Source organism: Podarcis gaigeae (genome assembly GCF_964106915.1).
Source record: "Podarcis gaigeae genome assembly, chromosome: 9".
NCBI lineage: Eukaryota > Metazoa > Chordata > Lepidosauria > Squamata > Lacertidae > Podarcis > Podarcis gaigeae.
This window is the reverse complement of record NC_139685.1, coordinates 21,337,979-21,357,205: the sequence shown is the minus strand read 5'-3', so window position 1 is coordinate 21,357,205 and position 19,227 is coordinate 21,337,979. Positions and strand designations below refer to the sequence as shown.

At 40.7% G+C, this 19,227-nt stretch overlaps 1 protein-coding gene across 4 annotated transcripts in view; it reads right to left on the bottom strand.

Annotated features, from left to right (window-relative positions):
• Positions 1-233: 233 nt before the first annotated feature.
• Positions 234-19,227, bottom strand: part of GABRA2 (gamma-aminobutyric acid type A receptor subunit alpha2) — a 69,483-nt gene continuing 50,489 nt past the window's right edge. For 3 of the 4 annotated variants that reach the window (XM_083755035.1, XM_083755036.1, XM_083755034.1), the window contains 4 exons: positions 14,403-14,546; positions 12,434-12,586; positions 5,322-5,524; positions 234-3,124 (listed from right to left, as the gene is read on the bottom strand). In XM_083755035.1, the coding sequence (XP_083611161.1) occupies positions 2,828-3,124; positions 5,322-5,524; positions 12,434-12,586; positions 14,403-14,546 (797 nt within the window). In that variant the 3' untranslated portion in view covers positions 234-2,827. The remainder of the gene's footprint in view (positions 3,125-5,321; positions 5,525-12,433; positions 12,587-14,402; positions 14,547-19,227) is intronic. The other variant, XM_083755037.1, reaches the window with a different exon arrangement.

Here is a 19,227-nt window from a genome sequence, read left to right as displayed (position 1 = left end):
AAATACCTTTGACTGGCCAAATGTATTATTAAAATCTAAATACAGTACACAATTATTTATGGTAGTATGATTTACAGGGCCTTTTTGGGGGTATAAGGAATATTTGCAAAGGTTTCATGAGAAATAGTTAATGGATCAATATTAAATATTATACAAAATTTGCAAACAGAGGCTCCAGTTTTGTTTCCGTTTGCATTTAAGTACTGATGATGCACTGGATTTTCTTTTCTTAAAAAAAAAAAGACCTCCTCTTAGCAAAATTATTTCTAATATATAAAGTCATTGTAAATTTATGCCAGCAAAGTGTAAGCTTTCAATTTACAAAAGCAGCAATAATCTTTAATCATGAGGACCCCCTCATGAAAACGAAATCCCAAAGAACGGTTTCCAGTGGCTGCTATGGATAGACAAAGTTAACCTTTTAAGGCAGATTTCATGGAAACTGTACTTCAGAAAAGTTGTACACAGAAGTTTTATATTACTAATATGCTTAAACCCTGAAGAGTAACTGAAAGCTTTTTTTTTCCTGGACATTTGGCTTTTCTCTCTCTCTCTTTAATTTATAAAAGTTTCAATTCACAAGACGGGATTAATACTTAAAATTGTCTCGTGAATGGCTACTATGTGCAATATGTTACTAGGTAACCTTGTAAATCTACAGCTAAGAATCTGGAATGTTGCTCTTTGCGAGATTTCAAAGAGCAAATTGAACCATTTGCAAAAAAACATGTTCCCATCTGTATTGGGTCCCTGGATTTTTTTGTGGGAGCACATCTGGATGAATGACTTGCCTTTGTGAATGCATGGTCACTGCCGATATAAAACACAGCTATAACATTTCTCACTATCGCCTCAAACAAACAGATCAAATCCAAAGACCCACAAGCAGAATTAAAACAGCCAGGGCTTATCCACACAACTTTTGCTCCACCCTTTCCAGGGACAGATCCATGCTTTAAAGTTTCATGTCTGAGAGCTCTTTTCCACCACCCCGGAGCATAAATCCACTCTTTAAAGCTGAGTGCAACAAACAGCAGTGGAAGAAAGGTAAGTGCAGATAAGCTCTCACTTGTGTTGACCTGCAAATGTTTGCAGTTATTTTCCTAGTGCTATCAACAGGTAGGTTTTATAGCAGCTTTCACGTTTCCGCTACTACAAGAGCTTGCACAAATGGAAGAGTGTATTTGGGTTCAGTTTTGCTTTTCTCATACGACACTCTGGAGCATGGTGCCAAACAGCCCCTCCATGAGCAGAAGACAGCTTCTGCATGTAGGTGGGCAAGCTTTGAATCAATGGATTCCATTTGTACATTCAGCTGCAAGTAGTCAACTGCACAGCAACCAAGTGTAGTAACATTTGAACCAGCCCTAGGACTGCACATCCGAAAGATCCAGAGTTTACCATTTATTTAGGAGAATAGCTCTCCTTCTGCATATCAACGAATTACAAAACAACAACTCTAATACCTGATCTCACCTTACTGTGCACTATTTACACCCCTGACCCTGAATGTTTATTTGGGAGTAAGTTCTGCTTCTCTGTGCAACTGCAGCAAAAAAAGAAATATCCTACTTTGATTGTTCTGTACCACTTGCCAGACAAGCATCCCTTTCTTGCTATATCTACCTGAATATATCAGAGCCAAAACAGCCCATGCAATGCTATGTAAGGAAGTGCCTGCAAAGCTCACCACAGAAAACATCTGTGATTAGCCAAAAAAATAATGTATGAAGTCATTGTTATTAATTAACACAGCCCCTAATCATGTTTTCCCCCCATATGATTCTTTTTTTCATATTGAAAAAGAGCCATATGACCCACCCCTCCTGGGCCCAAATCAGGGAACTGTTAACAGCTAGAAGAACTATTAAGGACTGAATGAATATTGGCCAATGTTTTTCACTAGGAGCAAGCAGGTTTGTGTTGATTACTTTGGTGTATCATCACTTTTTTATTTTTTAAAAAGTATGTTGTCAACTTCTACCACAGTGTGGCATGGAGAGGTTGGCTCAGCATCAATTCCCTTGCCCCCGATATCCCTCCCCCCCCCCACATTGCACAACTGCTTTTATAAAACACTTTAGCACTGGACACAAAGAAAGAAAAAAACACTTTTGCTACAATGATTGATAGGAATCCAGCTTTGGGGCTAGGCTGGAAACTTTTCTTTTCTTGTGAGACCCGCCCAAGCACCCAATCCTTTTGCCTCAGGAGCAGAGTGCTGACCATACCGCAGATCTAACTGTTAATCAGCAACTTCAGCGCTTGACTCAAAAGTAAAGACGTGCTTAACCCTGACATTCCAATAGCCTTTACATATATCTTGCATTCATAATGGTTGCGAATAAGAGAATACTTGAGCTCACCACACACCTGTAATATTTACATGGGCACTGCTACCGTAAGAAATTAAGGTTACTTCTTATAAAAAAACCCTTCTCTTTTAAATGATAGTTTCTTTGCATTAAAGTAGAATCAGTCATTTTATAGAAAAATATCTTAAACTTTAAATTAAAAAAATAGTGTTACTAAATAGTTATGTAGGACCATATGCGGTTGTATGGATATAATTCAGCATTATTTGAATACCAGTTTAGGAGAACTCACACGGATAGGAGAGCGGGCTATATTCGCCATGGGTGCCATCTGTTTACAGATCCCATGAATAAACTCTGTGCACCTCCTTTGGAGATAAATGGACATGATACCTATATACATTCTGTACATCTCGGTTCACGGGTTAGCAGTTATTAGTCGTACTGTACATAGGAAAACAATCTGATTATAATGATGTTATACGCCCTCAGCATAAAGTTAAGGTTTGCTCCTAAAACCCATGTAAGACAGGCTCCCTGTTTAGATATGTTGCCCAGTACACTAGATTGAAAGTACCAAATAAGACTGGAAAAACTATTCTCGACATCCTGTCGATTTTACTAACACTGTTGAAGGTTTTCTTTGCTTCCTGTGGCTTGGCTTCCGGCTTGGCTTTGTTGGGTTCTGTTGTGGTAGCGCTCTTGGAGATTGTCGGGAGAACAGAGTCCTTTGTGATATTTGGTGCATAATTGGCAACTGCCACTGCATAGGCGTTGTTTTTCTTAATAACCGATGCCTTTTCTTTTTTCTGTGGGGGAACAAAAAAGGCATTTGATTACCCAATCATGGTACTTGGCTGGCTAGTAGTTTTACTTACCCTTGCTTGAGTCCTCCCCCTCCCCCTGGTTGTATGAAATACTGTAAGCTCCCTTTCAGGGGCATGTATACACTGCAGCATTGCACAGGCACACTAATAATAATAATAATAATAATAATAATAATAATAATAATAATAATAATAATAATAATAATTTATTTATATCCTGCCCATCTGGCTGGGTTTTGCCAGCCACTCTGGGTGGCTTCCAACAGAATATTAAAATACAATAATCTATTAAACATTAAAAGCTTCCCTAAACAGGGCCGCCTTCTAAAAGTCTGGTAGTTGTTTTCCTGGTAGTTGTTTTCCTCTGAAAATCTTGCCCAATGCATACATTTGTCTTTCCTCTGTGCAAATGTATAGCTGAGTGGGGATACATCCAAATTTCACCTGCCTTCTTAGACTACCTTAGCATACCTTCGGGTCTTGTTGATACATAGCAACTCTAATCTCAGGTGTTTGCTCTAATAATGTGGAGCATGTGTAATTCCCACATCGGCTGCAATGTGTGCCTAGATTCAGCAAGCCTCTTGGTAATCTTTCCAATCCTTCTCTTCTCCCCAACACACAAATAATACACATCTACAGAATCAATTGAGAAAATCAGCGAGTTGCCACTGACAAATACAGGACAGAATAGAAAATGATGCCTTGTATAAGTGATGCAAAATCCCAATAGGCTTAGGAGGGAGACAGATGTTGCAAGGAATCTGACTGCACAGTCAATAACATATGTTCTCATAATGTTCCAGTGTCCCTTTGGAAACTTCAGAATCTCCCCCCCCAAAAAAAAGATTTTAGTGAGCTAGTGCTTATGCTCAAACATAAGGCTATGTAGGGCTGAAGTGAGGAAACCATCCCCAATAAAAAATATCTATTGCCTCCAATAGTTGCTGCTTTAAATGCTAATATATCTTCCAAAATATCCAATGAAGATTTCCAATTTCCATCTTTTGTCATCCATGAGTATTATGGGACATACCCAGAAGACCTCTGTGATGTTCCTAATCTTAGAACTTCTCTGATGTTCAGTACAATCGGATTCCTTAAGCCTGCAAATTTAATCTACATGTAAATTCTACTTTCACATGAGACATGTATGTAGCAAACTAGCAGGTTGAGCAACAAGTTGGCAAAACAACAACAACAAACACACACCCTTTACCTGGTTGGTGTGGTGATTAGAACATCTTGGGCAAAGTCCTGCCTCAGCTCTGAGAGTTGAAGAAAAGGATGACCATAGGCCCCTATCTCTGCCCCACAGAATATCCACATTACATTGCCCTAGCTTCTTGGGAGGAAGTGTGGTAAACAACTATAATAAATACGTAATTTATTTGCGTCGCACAGGGAAAAATAGCCCCCATGAAGAAGATCTCTATTTTCTGTGGTGAAGTGAAAGGTTCCAAATGGGGAACTGGAGCAGGGCTCTTAAGTAGGGTTTAATGCAGCTTTGCAGATTAAAATGGAGTAAAGTAAGAGTAAAATTGCTGACTTTCTACCACTAACTGGTTTGAAACTAGCTCCAATGTGAACTAATTATTTTGATATTTTTATGCAGGTTTTCAGGGCAAAAAACCTCTCTCGGTGCAGTTTTCAGAAATAACATTTATTTTTATTTGTTTTTATAAAAAAGAACCAAACACACCAGAGAAGTGTTTAAGCTAAAACAGCAAGTACCAGGTTTCTCACATAACAGCATAAATGTGGGGCTGAAATATGAAGTGTGGGGTTTCATTAATCCTGATTAAGGTTCGTCATAGGAAAGTAGCTTTGGCCTCATTCATTTTTGCGCAACAAACTGACGAAGATAATAAAATGCTGCCTAAGATTATTTTGGATAAATGGGCTATTGTTTAATTTGTAGGCAGCCTTGGGACAATATTTGTTTCTCCAAGATGAAGCAGATGGAGGAGACTCCATATGTACAATTTAATTTCTGCTGAAGTGTGTGCTCAAACTGTCAGCTACTTTTCCTTTCCTCTCCTGCGTCAATCTGCTCTGCCTTTATATTGGTTTTAAGACTTCAATTATTTTTCAGTAATAGAAAGCTATCAGCTGTAGATGCTACTAAATTGATTTCTTAGAATTGGAAGGAACTTTAAGCACTTTCTTTATCACTCACCTTATCGTTGACTACGCTTTTCCCATCCCACGCCCATCCTCTTTTTGTGAAGTAATTTACAGTGGCAAATTCTATCAAGGCAGAGAATACAAATGCATAACAAACAGCAATAAACCAGTCCATAGCTGTGGCATAGGCTACTTTGGGCAGTGAATTTCGAGCACTGATGCTTAAAGTTGTCATTGTTAGCACAGTTGTGACTCCTGGAGAAAATGGAAGAAAATAAAAGTGTTGGTCAGGGTAATTCAGAATTATTATTTTTTTTTTTTAAAAAAAAGAATATTTATCATCAGGAGCAAAAACTAGTGATTACAAATGATTAGTGTAAAGCTGCTGATTGCAGCTGATAACAACACTATGGGGGCTTGATCTAGAATTCAGTGGAGAGAGATAAAGCTCTACAGAAGTCACAGTTAAGATGCACATTGTGACTAAGAAAGTATGCAAGATTATATGCACAAAACTTGATACTATAGTGGTACCTCGGGTTAAGTACTTAATTCGTTCCGGAGGTCCGTTCTTAACCTGAAGCACCACTTTAGCTAATGGGGCTTCCTGCTGCCGCCGCGCCGCCAGAGCACGATTTCTGTTCTCATTCTGAAGCAAAGTTCTTAACCCGAGGTACTATTTCTGGATTAGCAAAGTCTGTAACCTGAAGCGTATGTAACCTAAAGCATGTGTAAACCAAGGTACCACTGTATCTTTGTGCAGATACATTCGGTGGTAGCCAACTAAACAGTTCCACTTATACAAGGGCTTTCCTCTTTCTACACACTGAGTAAATCTGCCCCAGAGGATTGGGGAATCCTCCAGAAGAGATTTACAGGTTCCGCAGTGCAGTGTGGGTATAAGAGAGGATAAGGAAATTCCACTGCACTGCTAAGCACCCTTGTTTAGTTGGATACCACCCATTGCTTTTTAGGGTAGCAATAATGTGACAAAATAGCGCCAACAGATAATATGCAATTCATGCTGTCTTCCCTGTGTATAACACGCAAAGTGGAAACTTCTGCTTCTCTCCTGCAGGAAAATGAATGAGCTTCACATATATCTGGCAAAATGAAAAGCCAGATGAGTAGGTTTCTGCTTGACATGTTTCACAAGTTACAGATAGGTAGCCGTGTTGGTCTGCCATAGTCAAAACAAAAAAAATTCCTTCCAGTAGCACCTTAAAGACCAACTAAGTCAGTTCTTGGTATGAGCTTTCGTGTGCATGCACACTTCTTCAGATACACTGAAACAGAAGTTTCCAGACCCTTCTATATAGTGAGAAGGTGGGGAGGCGTATTACTCAGAAGGCTGGTGGGAATGGGTGATTGGCAGATAGCTGTGATGAGCCTGTTGACGACTCTTAACGACTGCAATAGGTCTTACAGGAAGAAGCAAGGGGTGAAAAGGTGAAAAATGGCTTTGTCATGTATAATGAGATAAGAATCCAAGGTCTTTGTTCAGGCCAGGTTTCTCCATGGTTTTAAGTTTGGTGATAAGTTGTAATTCAGCAGCTTCTCTTTCCAGTCTATTTCTGAAATTCCTTTGTAGTAAAACAGCTACTTTGAGATCTTGTATAGAATGTCCTGGGAGATTGAAGTGTTCTCCTACTGGTTTCTCTGTCTTGTGATTCCTGATGTCCGATTTATGTCTGTTTATTCTTTGGCGTAAGGTCTGGCCTGTTTGTCCAATATAGAGAGCTGAAGGACACTGTTGGCATTTGATGGCATACACAATGTTAGACGATGAGCAATTAAATAGTCCCGAGATGGTATGTGTGATGTTGTTGGGGCCAGTAATGGTGTTGTCCGGGTGTATGTGGCAGCAAAGTTGGCATCTGGGTTTATTGCAGGCTCTGGTGCCAGTGTCCGTGTTAGGTCTGGTTGTAGTATTATTGTGGGTTAGGAGTTGTTTCACAAGAACTACAAACAAGGTGGGGGTGGGCCGGCAGCGGTTGGGTGAGCACAAGTCAATTATTTACTATTTTTCAGGGGTTGTTTGAGATATCAGGAGTTATCCCTCTGACCATATCCAATACATTATTTGAACCGCTAATACACAGTGGCTTGAATTCAGTGCTCTATGAATCTGGTGCCTTTCCATCCTAAAAAAGGTACAACAGGGTAAAGCACTAAATTCAAACAATATTGAATTAAATGCATAGGTGCAAATAAACAGTCACACATTCCCAATATCTCCTTCGCAGCCATGGGTCTATTGTGGTACTATTAGATTCTAAGGTTTAGAGTGCATTCCCAATTATACCTTTGAAACTGCAGCTTTACCAATCCCATGTTTGACATCATATGACAGGCATCCCCAAACTCGGCCCTCCAGATTTTTTGGAACTACAATTCCCATCATCCCTGACCAATGGTCCTGTTAGCTAGGGATGATGGGAGTTGTAGTCCCCAAACAGCTGGAGGGTGGGGTTTGGGGATGCCTGCCATATGACATCAGGTGATGGGCAGGTGGGCGTGGCTTGCCCCAAAGGCCTTGTGGGCCAAATGGAGAGGCCTGCCATGCCTTATTAGGGCCAGAGCTTCCCCACTAATGTAATGAAAGCTCAAGAGAAGAACACGCAGGTTTATTTGTTAGGTTGCAGGTATCTGCTATTTGTAAATTAAAGTGGCATTTGCCCCCCACCATCATATTTAGATAAACAATTCTAATTCTTTTTTGTTCTTGGGATCTTTCTGTTGTAAGCCAACCCCATACCTTTTGTCTAAAATTTGTAATTGCTTTATATGTATTTGGGGAGGAAGACTCAAGCTTCAACAAATGAGTCTGTATCAGTTATGCGTAGTTTGTCCATAAAGTGAAACTCGTGAGGTAGTTTTCTGGCAGGGATTAGGAGAGTCATTAAATAAATTACTTGATGCCAAGAGTCTAGTCTCCTCCAAATGACAAAGATAGTAATCTGAAAACAGCAGAAGTCCAATATTTAATACTCTTTCCATTTTTAGCTGCGATTTTTTTCATTCAAATCTAACATACTTTGATTAAGTTTAATTAGAATAAGAAACTCTCCACATTATCTGTCTTCCCCCAGGACAGAGAACTATGCAAAGATGATTTGCCTGTGGCTTACTGTCTGACCTGCCTTTGTACGAAAATTAGCAATGCTGAGGAAGCAGGCATAATTAGTACAAAAACAAAACAAAAAAAAATCTCTATTGTATCGCAGAGATGGCAATCTTTTAGAAAAAGTTCTTACCACAAAATATATGTATACCACTACAAACACACACACACAAACACACACACGGATTAATTCAGTGAATTTCGTAACATGTCTCCATATCTATCTGAGTATTCTTTCTAAGCAACTTGGTGATCCTGTTAACATTTCTAACAACTCTAGTTTTCAACTGAAGGGCAAAGAAAAGAAGCAGCAGTAGTAGTCACTATTTGGTCCTCATATTTTTTAATAGATTTCTCAATGCTAACAAAATTGTGCAATCGGATTATGCACTTGACCTCTAAAATTGAAATATTTGTGATCTAAGTCAAAGCCTAGGGACGCGGGTGGCACGGTGGGTTAAACCACAGAGCCTAGGACTTGCCGATCAGAAGGTTGGCGGTTCGAATCCCCGCAACGGGGTGAGCTCCCGTTGCTCGATCCCTGCTCCTGCCAACCTAGCAGTTCGAAAGCACGCCAGTGCAAGTAGATAAATAGGTACCGCTCTGGTGGGAAGGTAAACAGTGTTTCCATGCGCTGCTCTGGTTCGCCAGAAGCGGCTTAGTCATGGTGGCCACATGACCTGGAAGCTGTACGCCGGCTCCCTCGGCCAATAAAGCGAGATGAGGGCCGCAACCCGAGTCGGCCATGACTGGTCATAAATGGTCAGGGGTCCCTTTACCTTTAAGTCAAAGCCTGCTCTTTGAAAGAACATTTTGGTCAGGAATGACCAATGGCATGCAAACTATTCTATGCACAAAAGGTAAATTTGGACTTGTGCTTCCCAAATACCAATTTGGAAAGGAAACTATTGTTGAACCCAAAACAGATTATGATAAGCTGCCTCTGGCATGTCATGGGGTAAATTGTACCTGCTCTTCATACAAGTCAATATTCAGCACATGTAGCCCAGGACTTTAGATCCTATACCTGAAAAACTACTTTGTGTACTAACAAAGGTGGTGAAGGTTTTGACTTAGATATCCTTTGTATGCTTATTTAATATCCAGTGTATTTAATGTGTCTGTATTTTGCAATTTTTCTTTTTAAAAAAATAGTTGGCATTTAATTAGCAGCACAGAGTCATTGACTTACATTGCTGAAATAACACAAATGGCACAGATACCTTAAGAAATAAAAACAGATTGGAATCTTGAACCAAACAATTTTGTGCCAGCTTTATGCCTAGTCCCTGAAGGCACAATCAAATGCTTTTCAAATGCATCTTCTATGAAGAACATAGTCAAGATTTATCCAATTAGCAGCACTGCAACTTTTTACACAGGCTAATTTGAAGCAAGGCAAAGACAACAAATCATTTGGTCGTAATTCACCATGGACACTTTAGGTCAACCACATTAAACAGATGTCATAAATGAAAGGAACTGGAGAGAGTGATTATTAAAACTGCCTCATTATCCCAAGTCCTTAAATGCAACCTACTGCTTATAAGTACATTATGTGAGCAAAGTGAAATAGAGAGCAGTTCTCAGACAATAAATACCCAACATCTCAGTTTTTAAAAATAGTTTCTTTTTAGGCTGCTTCAGGGCGTGTTCCAATACAGAAAGTAAGCTCACTCAGGTGCATAATGCAGAAGAAGAAGAAACTTTTCATGGAAAAGCACAGTTGTAATAGTCCACATTTGGCTCATACCTCACTGTGGCGCTTGCCTCCTAGGTGGGTCATAAGGAAAGGGTTAAATGAGTGTGACGTGATTGGCCAGTGGAAACTGATAGGAGGAGTTAGAGTGAGAGTTGGAGTTGTGTGGAAGTCAGTTGAGGGTTGGGAGTTGGAGAAGGAAGAGGGAGGAATAGTCTGTGGGTTGGTTGAGTTGTGTTGTGAGAGAGTGAGAGGAATTGTTAGGTGGAGTCAGATAGTTAGTTGGGATAATCGGTTTGAAGTTGTTAGGAACGTTGGGTCAGTAAAGAAACTAAGATTAAGAAACTGCCAAGAAAAATTAACTGAAACCATAAGCTTTTTCATGCTTATAAAAATAAACTTGATTATTTGTTAATGTTAACAACTGTCTGGACTCCGTGTGTACCCATGAGAAAGGGGTTGGTGGCAGCGAAGAAAGCAATGACAGTGGTGGCACAGGGTCAATAGACCGTCAAACGTCCGGGGACCCTGTGTGATCGCCACACCCACTATTCTGCAAGCATATCTGCTCTTGGGTTTGAGAATGGTCCCCATGCAACTGCTCTTTTGATAATTGTGCTTGGATGTATTCCTAACCCAGTGCTAGCACAGGGAAGCTACCAGGGTGTTCCCCTGCCTGCCCCAGGCAAACGCACAAATGAGGCACAACTTACATTTCTCCACTGTAACTTTAACTCAAGTGGCATTCAAAAAAAGAATGCAGATTGGACATACAGTGGTACCTCGGGTTAAGTACTTAATTCGTTCCAGAGGTCCGTTCTTAACCTGAAACTGTTCTTAACCTGAAGCACCACTTTAGCTAATGGGGCCTCCTGCTGCTGCCACGCTGCCGGAGCACGATTTCTGTTCTCATCCTGAAGCAAAGTTCTTAACCTGAAGCACTATTTCTGGGTTAGCGGACTCTGTAACCTGAAGCGTATGTAACCCGAGGTACCACTTGCCTCTGCATGGGGTTTTCACTGGGCTGAAACTGTACTCCCCTCCATCCACTCCTTGGGAAGGTTGGATTGCTGGTACTGAAAATCCCTATAAGCCCTGAAATCTCTCTCTCTGTGTGTGTGTGTGTGTGTGTGGGTGGGTGGGTGGGTGGGTGATGTTTGCCAAAATGGGAGTGGTGTAGGCTGAGACACATAGAAAATATTATGTTGAAAGAAAAAAAATGTAATGAAGGGATATGACTGCAATGAAAGGCGCAAAAAACGAGTTCTTAAAACTGGGCTGAGTGGGGGAAAATGATATGGGTTCAGTTTAGAAGAGGTTGCCATTGGCAGCAGCTTTCTCAACTTTTCCTCTTCGTTAGTAGTGATGAAACTCCTTTCGGTGGCAGCTGGCTGGCAGCTGTCATTGCACCCTACTAATGCCCCTGGAGGAAAAGCAAGTAATGATGTAGGATCGTTCTAATGGGACTTTGACTGGAGGCAGGGGCACACGGGATGGTAGGTCATCACTTTGTACACATAATAATAGCAAGCCAAAACATCCACCAGGCTTTTCTCCTCTTTTACAACAGGAACATGATTGAGAAATGTACCCCTGCTGGTACCCAGACTCTGACATGGAGTCATCCCAATCTCAAAGCTGTATGACAAGTTCCATGTTGCATTGAAGCACCAAGCTTCCTTTGGGCACGGGAGCACTCCTGATATGGACTGTGGTCTCTACTTGCATGGCATAAAAATGGCAGACCAGAATTCAAGAGAGAAAGCTGGACTTGAAAACATTTACCACCAGAACTTTCCTAAAACCAGGCACATTTTTTCCTCCTGTATTTTAATGCCAGTAGAATATTAGAATCATAGAATCATAGAGTTGGAAGAGACCACAAGGGCCATCGAGTCCAACCCCCTGCCAAGCAGGAAACACCATCAGAGCACTCCTGACATATGGTTGTCAAGCCTCTGCTTAAAGACCTCCAAAGAAGGAGACTCCACCACACTCCTTGGCAGCAAATTCCACTGTCAAACAGCTCTTACTGTCAGGAAGTTCTTCCTAATGTTTAGGTGGAATCTTGACTCTACATATTGACTCAACATGCTTCGCTTTCATATGTTAATCCCCTTCCAACTCCCTGGAGCTCTGCGGCCTGTACCTGAAAGTAGTATTAGTGACAAATAGCCACAGTTTGTCACACTGCATAATGAACTTCAATCACAAAAAGAGAATGCATTCTTAAAAGAATGAAAAGATAGATGAACTAAATGTGCTATAGCTGGCACCTGAAATGCTGAGATGCCTTCAAGGCAAACTAACACAACATCCAGGTGTCTATCACAATACGCACCAAAGACCGTCCTTGCCGGGACAGATTCTCTGTTCAGCCAGAATGACACCTGGGACAGGATGACTGTCATGATGCAGGGGAGGTAGGTCTGAATCACAAAATAACCGATCTTCCTCTTCAAATGAAAATGAGCTGTCATTACTTTGTATTCACCTAGAAATGAATGGATCAAATTAGGAGGAGCGCTAGAAATAATTATGAATTGCCTCCACAATAAACCATTTTTCATGACAAGACATCTGCTTTAACAAGGCAAGCATACTGCAGATTTCCACACAAGCCCCTCTCAAAAAAGCTATATGTTGGTAAATCCAAACAAAGATTGAGCCCCACAAAAGCACACCTAAGAATTAATTTCAGCTAATTTATACTTTTGCTTTCTATGCCTTGCGTTTTATAGTATGATACAGTTACTAGTGATGTTATTGTTATAGTTAGTTACTTTGTTTTGATACTATTTTATATATTTGGACGAAGCTTCATTTTGAATATTGGTCATTGACCATAGTAGTAGTAGTAGTAGTAGTAGTAGTAGTAGTAGTAGTTATTTATACCCTGCCCATCTGGCTGGATTGATTGAGAGTTTAATTTTGAGCAGCACACCCTCAAAGCCTTAAAAGCTGCACCTAAAGCTCACTTTGGTCTAAAACGTGATTTGCGTGATGGGGAAGAGTACAGAACTAAATGCACAATTCTTTGGATCTCAACATTTTCCTTTACTCTGCAGTCTCTACAAAAGTGAATGTTGAATCTACTATTGTTGAATCATCCAGAACTATGACTCCAGATGCTTCCTAGACGGGGGTTTATTGTACAGCTCATGCATGGAAGTTTCTTGCAGTGTCCACCTGACACTGACATCATCAAAATGGCAGCCCATTTTAAAAAAAATTATATTTAATCCAGATTTCTGCTTACAATGGAAACTCTGTTAAATAAAAATAACCCATGTTGTTGCTCCTTAGCACACTGTTTTGGGTGTATGGTTTGTCATGTGTGTTAACTTTTTGGAACACATTCCAGCCATTCTGATTCTGGTAGTCCAAGTGGTGCAAGCAAACATTTTTGTACCACTTGCCACATGCAGAAGGTACATCTGAATTTGAGCAATCCAGTTCCAAGGACCTATTAATTTTTTTTAAAAAAACAAACCTAATACAGTGGTACCTCAGGTTTAGTACTTAATTTGTTCCGGAGGTCCGTAATTAACCTGAAACTGTTCTTAACCTGAAGCACCACTTTAGCTAATGGGGCCTCCTGCTGCTGCTGCGCCGCCGGAGCACGATTTCTGTTCTCATCCTGAAGCAAAGTTCTTAACCTGAAGCACTATTTCAGGGTTAGCGGAGTCTGTAACCTGAAGCGTATGTAACCCGAGGTACCACTGTAGAAATAGATAACCCCCCCCCAAAAAAAACACACCCTTGAAACATGGTAAGTAACCATGAAACATGATAAGTAAAGATTGGCAATGTTTGCTCTTGTGAATGTCTGGCAATTCATTTATTTTATGTGCACAGGGACACAAATATCTGTGTACACGCCACAAATAGGAAAAGCTAGTGGAGGGTAGGGAGTAATGATTAGGGCAAGGAGCTACAAAGCACAGCACAGAAAAATTCAAACAATGATGATAGGTCACTCAGAAATACATCTAAAACTAAAAAATGGAGTATGTGGACGTTCACATTCCAATTAACACAGAGAGAATTATATCTAAACGAGCCATTTTGCAACCTAGAGCTCCCATATGGAAGCCCTCTATGATATAGCATATTATAGTAACATCACTTAGAGACTTTGGTAATTCAGTGGTATATAAATACTTTAAATTAAGTTATCGCATCTATAATTTCCTGTGTCCTCAAGTCAACCTGGCAAGGCCACAGAGTGTAGTCTGCATGTATGGCCAAAAGTGCACCAGTGGCTGAAGGAAAAAGGACTCAAATGGTTTCTTCTTTGTCTTACTAACCTGTACTTGATTTAGCTGTTTCTTCTCCAATTGTTTGCCCTATGAGATCATACTGATTCAACCTCGAACCGTCCGGGGCCACTTCTACTGAATTAGATGCATTGAAGGTCCACTTGTAGGTCACTTCTGAAGATGTATATGCATCTACAGGGGGGAAATAAGAATACACGTTATCAGCTCAAAAGAGAGCAATTATATGGGCATAGCTGCTCAGAGAATTCAGCATAGCCTCTGATATTCACTGACTCTCTTGATCTCTTAAGCAGTAGGAACTTGGAAGTGCTTTGTCTATATAAGACAGGGGGGAAAGAACCTATGCAGGCCTTGGCCCAGTTTCATGAGGGTAGGGGAAATAGGATGGGAAGGGGAAAACCTGAAATGGATTGAGTGATTCAGGGGAGAAGCTGTCAGCAAGCAAATCCATTGAGAGCCCTGGCCCTCTGCCATCAACTTAGCTAGGAGATAGGGAGGGAGACAGAGAGGGAGGGGGGAAAGGGGTGTCCGTAAAAGGGAGAAGGGGCTGGCCCCACCCACTTTGAGCTCTGGACCCACCTATTACTGGCACGTGGCTCTGACAGATTGCCACTAAGGGAATGTGACCCTCAACGAAACAAAACTCCCCAATCCCTGATGTAAGAGTACACATAAAGGATGCAAAGCGGTTCTCCATGTGCAGAGGACAGGATGCAGAGATGGTTACAGATCAGTGCTGGCACCAGTGCAGCAACCACAACCTCCCACTACATCCATTAGGCCTGCAGTGTTCCCCAGGGGCCTGCGCTGCTTGTCTCAGCAGAGATGAGAAGCCAGACTGGGAAAAGAGAGAGGGCATAGGCTGGCTTCCTTCCCTTAACTGTCACTCAAGTGATGGCAGGCCCTATGTACATACGTCCAGCTGATACCTGCTCAGAAGCAGGTGAGAGAACAACATGGGAAGAAAGGGGCATATGGAGCACATAACTGCATCCAAAATTCCTTGCTTTGTGATTGTGAAAATACTGGATATCTGCTTTCAAAATAGATTAAGGATGTAACATATTTATCTCAAAATTGATTTAAAAAGACTGCTCAGCATAAACATCTCCCATTAACATCTTAGGGCAAGTGTCAGGAACCTCTGGCCCTCCAGATGTTGCTGAATTGCAACTCTAGTCAGTCCCAGTAAGCATGGCAGACGGCCAGGTATGATGGGGGTTGTAAGATCAGCAACATCTGGGGGGCCAAAGGTTCCCCACATCTATTCATGATTTCGCCCCCTAGAAGTCTGATATCTGATGGGCCTTCAGGAGATGCCATGGAGCAAAGATATTTAAAGAATGGGATACTTCATTTATGTTATCCTACAATGGAAAACATGGATTCAGTTGTATAAAATTTTTAGTTTTTCTTATAGGCAATTGTTAATTTAGATTTAAGGGAATTCATGTTATTGTATCTGCATTAAATCACATTGGTTTGCAGTTGGGAAAGTAAGTTACCAGATTTGAATTACAGGAACTTTTGACAGCATGGACTCTGCCAGAAACTAAAACTTGCAGTGTATGAAAGCAAAATGTATTTCCATAACACAAACAATCCTGTATATACCAAGAAATGAATAAGACTGCTATTATGTATAATTTTTTTAAAATACTTATACGCTACATATTTCATTAAAAAAGCAAAGTGGTTTAACAACAACTATACATTGCTATTACTATAGCTGATCCAGAATTCTTTGACATTGTGAGATGCCAGCTATAGGCTCTCACTAACCACAGCAGAATGGCATATGTCTGATCACTAATAATAAAGGGCTTCATGGACACATCATCCAGAGAAGAAATTCCTGCTTCAATATGAATATCAATGTGAAAATCAGCACACCTTAATGTTGCCCAGAGATACCGACATAGACAACTGCAAACTATAAACCTTTAGCATCAGAGTACTTGGATAACTATACTATCATAATTCTTGTGGATGCAAAAATCATCACAATTTCTTTGTGCCTTGATTTCTTTGTGTCCTTATGTTCTACTCATGAGAAGTCCAAATCAAGGAATTCAAGCATAACCTTATCCTTAACCCCTAACATGATCACATCATCTAGAAAATAGCTACTGAAGACTCAAACCACTTCACAGAATACCACATAAGCAGTATAGAAAAACACTGCAAGCAGGTTGCAGAAGTTCTTATAGCCATAGCTTGTGCAATTCTCTTCTCCACAGGTATAGCAAACCTCTTCTTTGTACCTGCAATATTAGGGCCATTTCCAGGCCAGATATTAGAAAACTGCCCCCAAAGAACGGGAAATTTGTCCTAAAACATGTATTCCCTCTGTGTAAATTTCAGAAAGCCATCAGTAATTTGGTTTTGGCAATGATCATACTCTAGGACATCCAGCCTTCTACACCATGAGATTGGCGTAATATGCTTAAATTAATTGCTTGGATAAGCTAACTGATTGCCAAATTCTGCACCTGTTGAAGTTTCCAAACCTTCTTCAGAGGCAGCCCTACACATAATGCATAGGGGATAAATTTGAACCCTGAGGAACCCCACATTGAAAGCTACACAGAGCCGAAGAACACTGCCCAAGGATTGCCCCCTGGAAAGGAGCATCCAAGGAGGACTGGCATCACTGCAAAGCAATGGCACCTACCCCCAGTCTTGAATTTGAAGTTGGAGGCTCAGAGAAGCCAATCTCAAATGAGAGCTGAGCCTTCAAAGCCCCTAAATTCATTTCCAGCTACGATCAAAATGTGAATTCCCAGCGTCCCCATTCTATACCCTTTACTTACTTGTCAAGCACCGATGGCTGTACATGGGAGAGGAGAAGAGGGAGGTTTTCCGCCCCATCATGGAGGGAGAGAAAGAAGGAGAACACGAAGCAAAAAAACACCCCCAATGCTTCTCCTGTCTCTGTTGTTGGGTTGCCCTCTGCTGCGGTTCTCTTACTGACCCCACTTATTGTTTATAGACATTTAAACAATAAGCTTAAACAATAAGCATTTATCTTAAGCCAATCGGATTAAGGTTGCTCTGCACTTTCTATTCAGTTTCATCCATGAATTGTTGTTTCTACAGCGCCTTTTCTCTTGTAAATCGAAACATTTTTGTTTCAGTTGAACAACGTTGACCAAACTATGTTTTCAGTTTGCTTGGAAATAGAGAGAGTGGATGTTTCATGACCCACAAACGTGGCAAAAGACAAACAAACAAACAAACAAACCACCGGAGGTGTTCAGTGAAACAGCCCTTTATTTATTTATTGTTCATTTAAATTTACATAAACAATAACAGTAAAAACAAAGAATATATATAGCACAAGAGTAATTTTGAAATACCTGACCCTTCCATTTTCAGAAATAAAAATGCTTGGTTATCTTATCTCCAAAATATGGCATCACATAAATATCCATGAGCTCTTTATTGTCTTAACTGTACTTTTAAACACAAAGGATCACAGTTAAGATCAATTTAAAGCAGCATTATAATTTATTAAATATTAAAGTAAATAATAGCATGCTGCAATCAATGTTTGGGGCTTTCAGGGAAAATAAAATGACATTATCCAGGACATGCTGATAAAATCAGCTTTGTTGTCCCTACCTTCCAAACGAGTGGCACAAATGTAATAATGGAAATGGTACCTGTTATGTATTAAGATGTTAGTCATGGTGTTGTTGTTTTTAATTTGATTAAATAAACAAACCATATCTCTGTGTCTTATTTGTATCTGCTCATGTAAGAAGCTGAAGCTTTCACCTGCCCTTTGCCATTTGATGACCAGATCCTTCACAGACATCATTATCTACTTGCCTCCTGTTTCTCAGGTTGACTGCTTAATATGAGTATTTAGTTGGCCACTCTATCTAGCACCAGGAGAAGGTGGGGCTAGTTTGGTTTCTGCATCTTGGGGTGTTTTCTTCTCCAAAAAACTCCGCTTCCACAGATCGGGGTGTCGCGAATACTTTTCTATCTGGGACATTCCATTCTGTTTCTTCCACGTTTGGGTTTACTTCGTCTACACCTGTGCATAAAATAAAGGACAGGTCAGTAGGCTACACCCTCTCTATTTTCAGTGGATAAACAGTGTTCAAGGTATCTTTGGTTTCGGTTGCAAATATGGTAAGCACAGCAGGTTCTCTATTGTTAATGATGACTCAGGCATGCACTTCAGGGCTGCTTGTTTGAGGGAATGCAGGGGTATTTCCGTGAGTATTTCCATGAGTATAATGGAACCCCTATATTTTGTGAGAGATGTATATGCTGCAACGGTTATGTAGGAGTTGTCAGCATCTTTTGAGAAACACTACATTCATGGCGCACCTAGGTGTCATGAAGTTGCTGCAGTTTGAACCAGGTTCTTAAATTTCACATATAGCATTGGCAATAAAGCAAGGAGGAGGAGGGCATTTAAGAGAGGTGTAAAAAAACCAAAAACCACTCACCTTGTAACTCTGTGAAACTTGAAAGCAGAAGAGGCTGACCAGGACTAAACTGTGGTGTGTGCAGGGACTGCTCTCATCAGAAACTATGTAGAATTAACTCTGGAAAGTTAAGAATAAATCTTCAAATGAGAACTGGAGGTTTAGAGAGAGATGACCCACACATCTGGTTCACCAACATTAGGCAGCAGCAATGTTGGATCCATCTTGTCATTCCAAACCATGGGTTGCATCTCTCAGGCATCATGGCACAGGGTGCTTTCCACTGTTGCATTCCAGGATCAACAGGACCTCAAGTGATCCTGCCTAGAGTGATGGAGGCTTTTCCCACAGTTTCACCAGCGAGAGTTACTGGTGAGCAGGAGCCTGAACGACATGTTAGACCAACA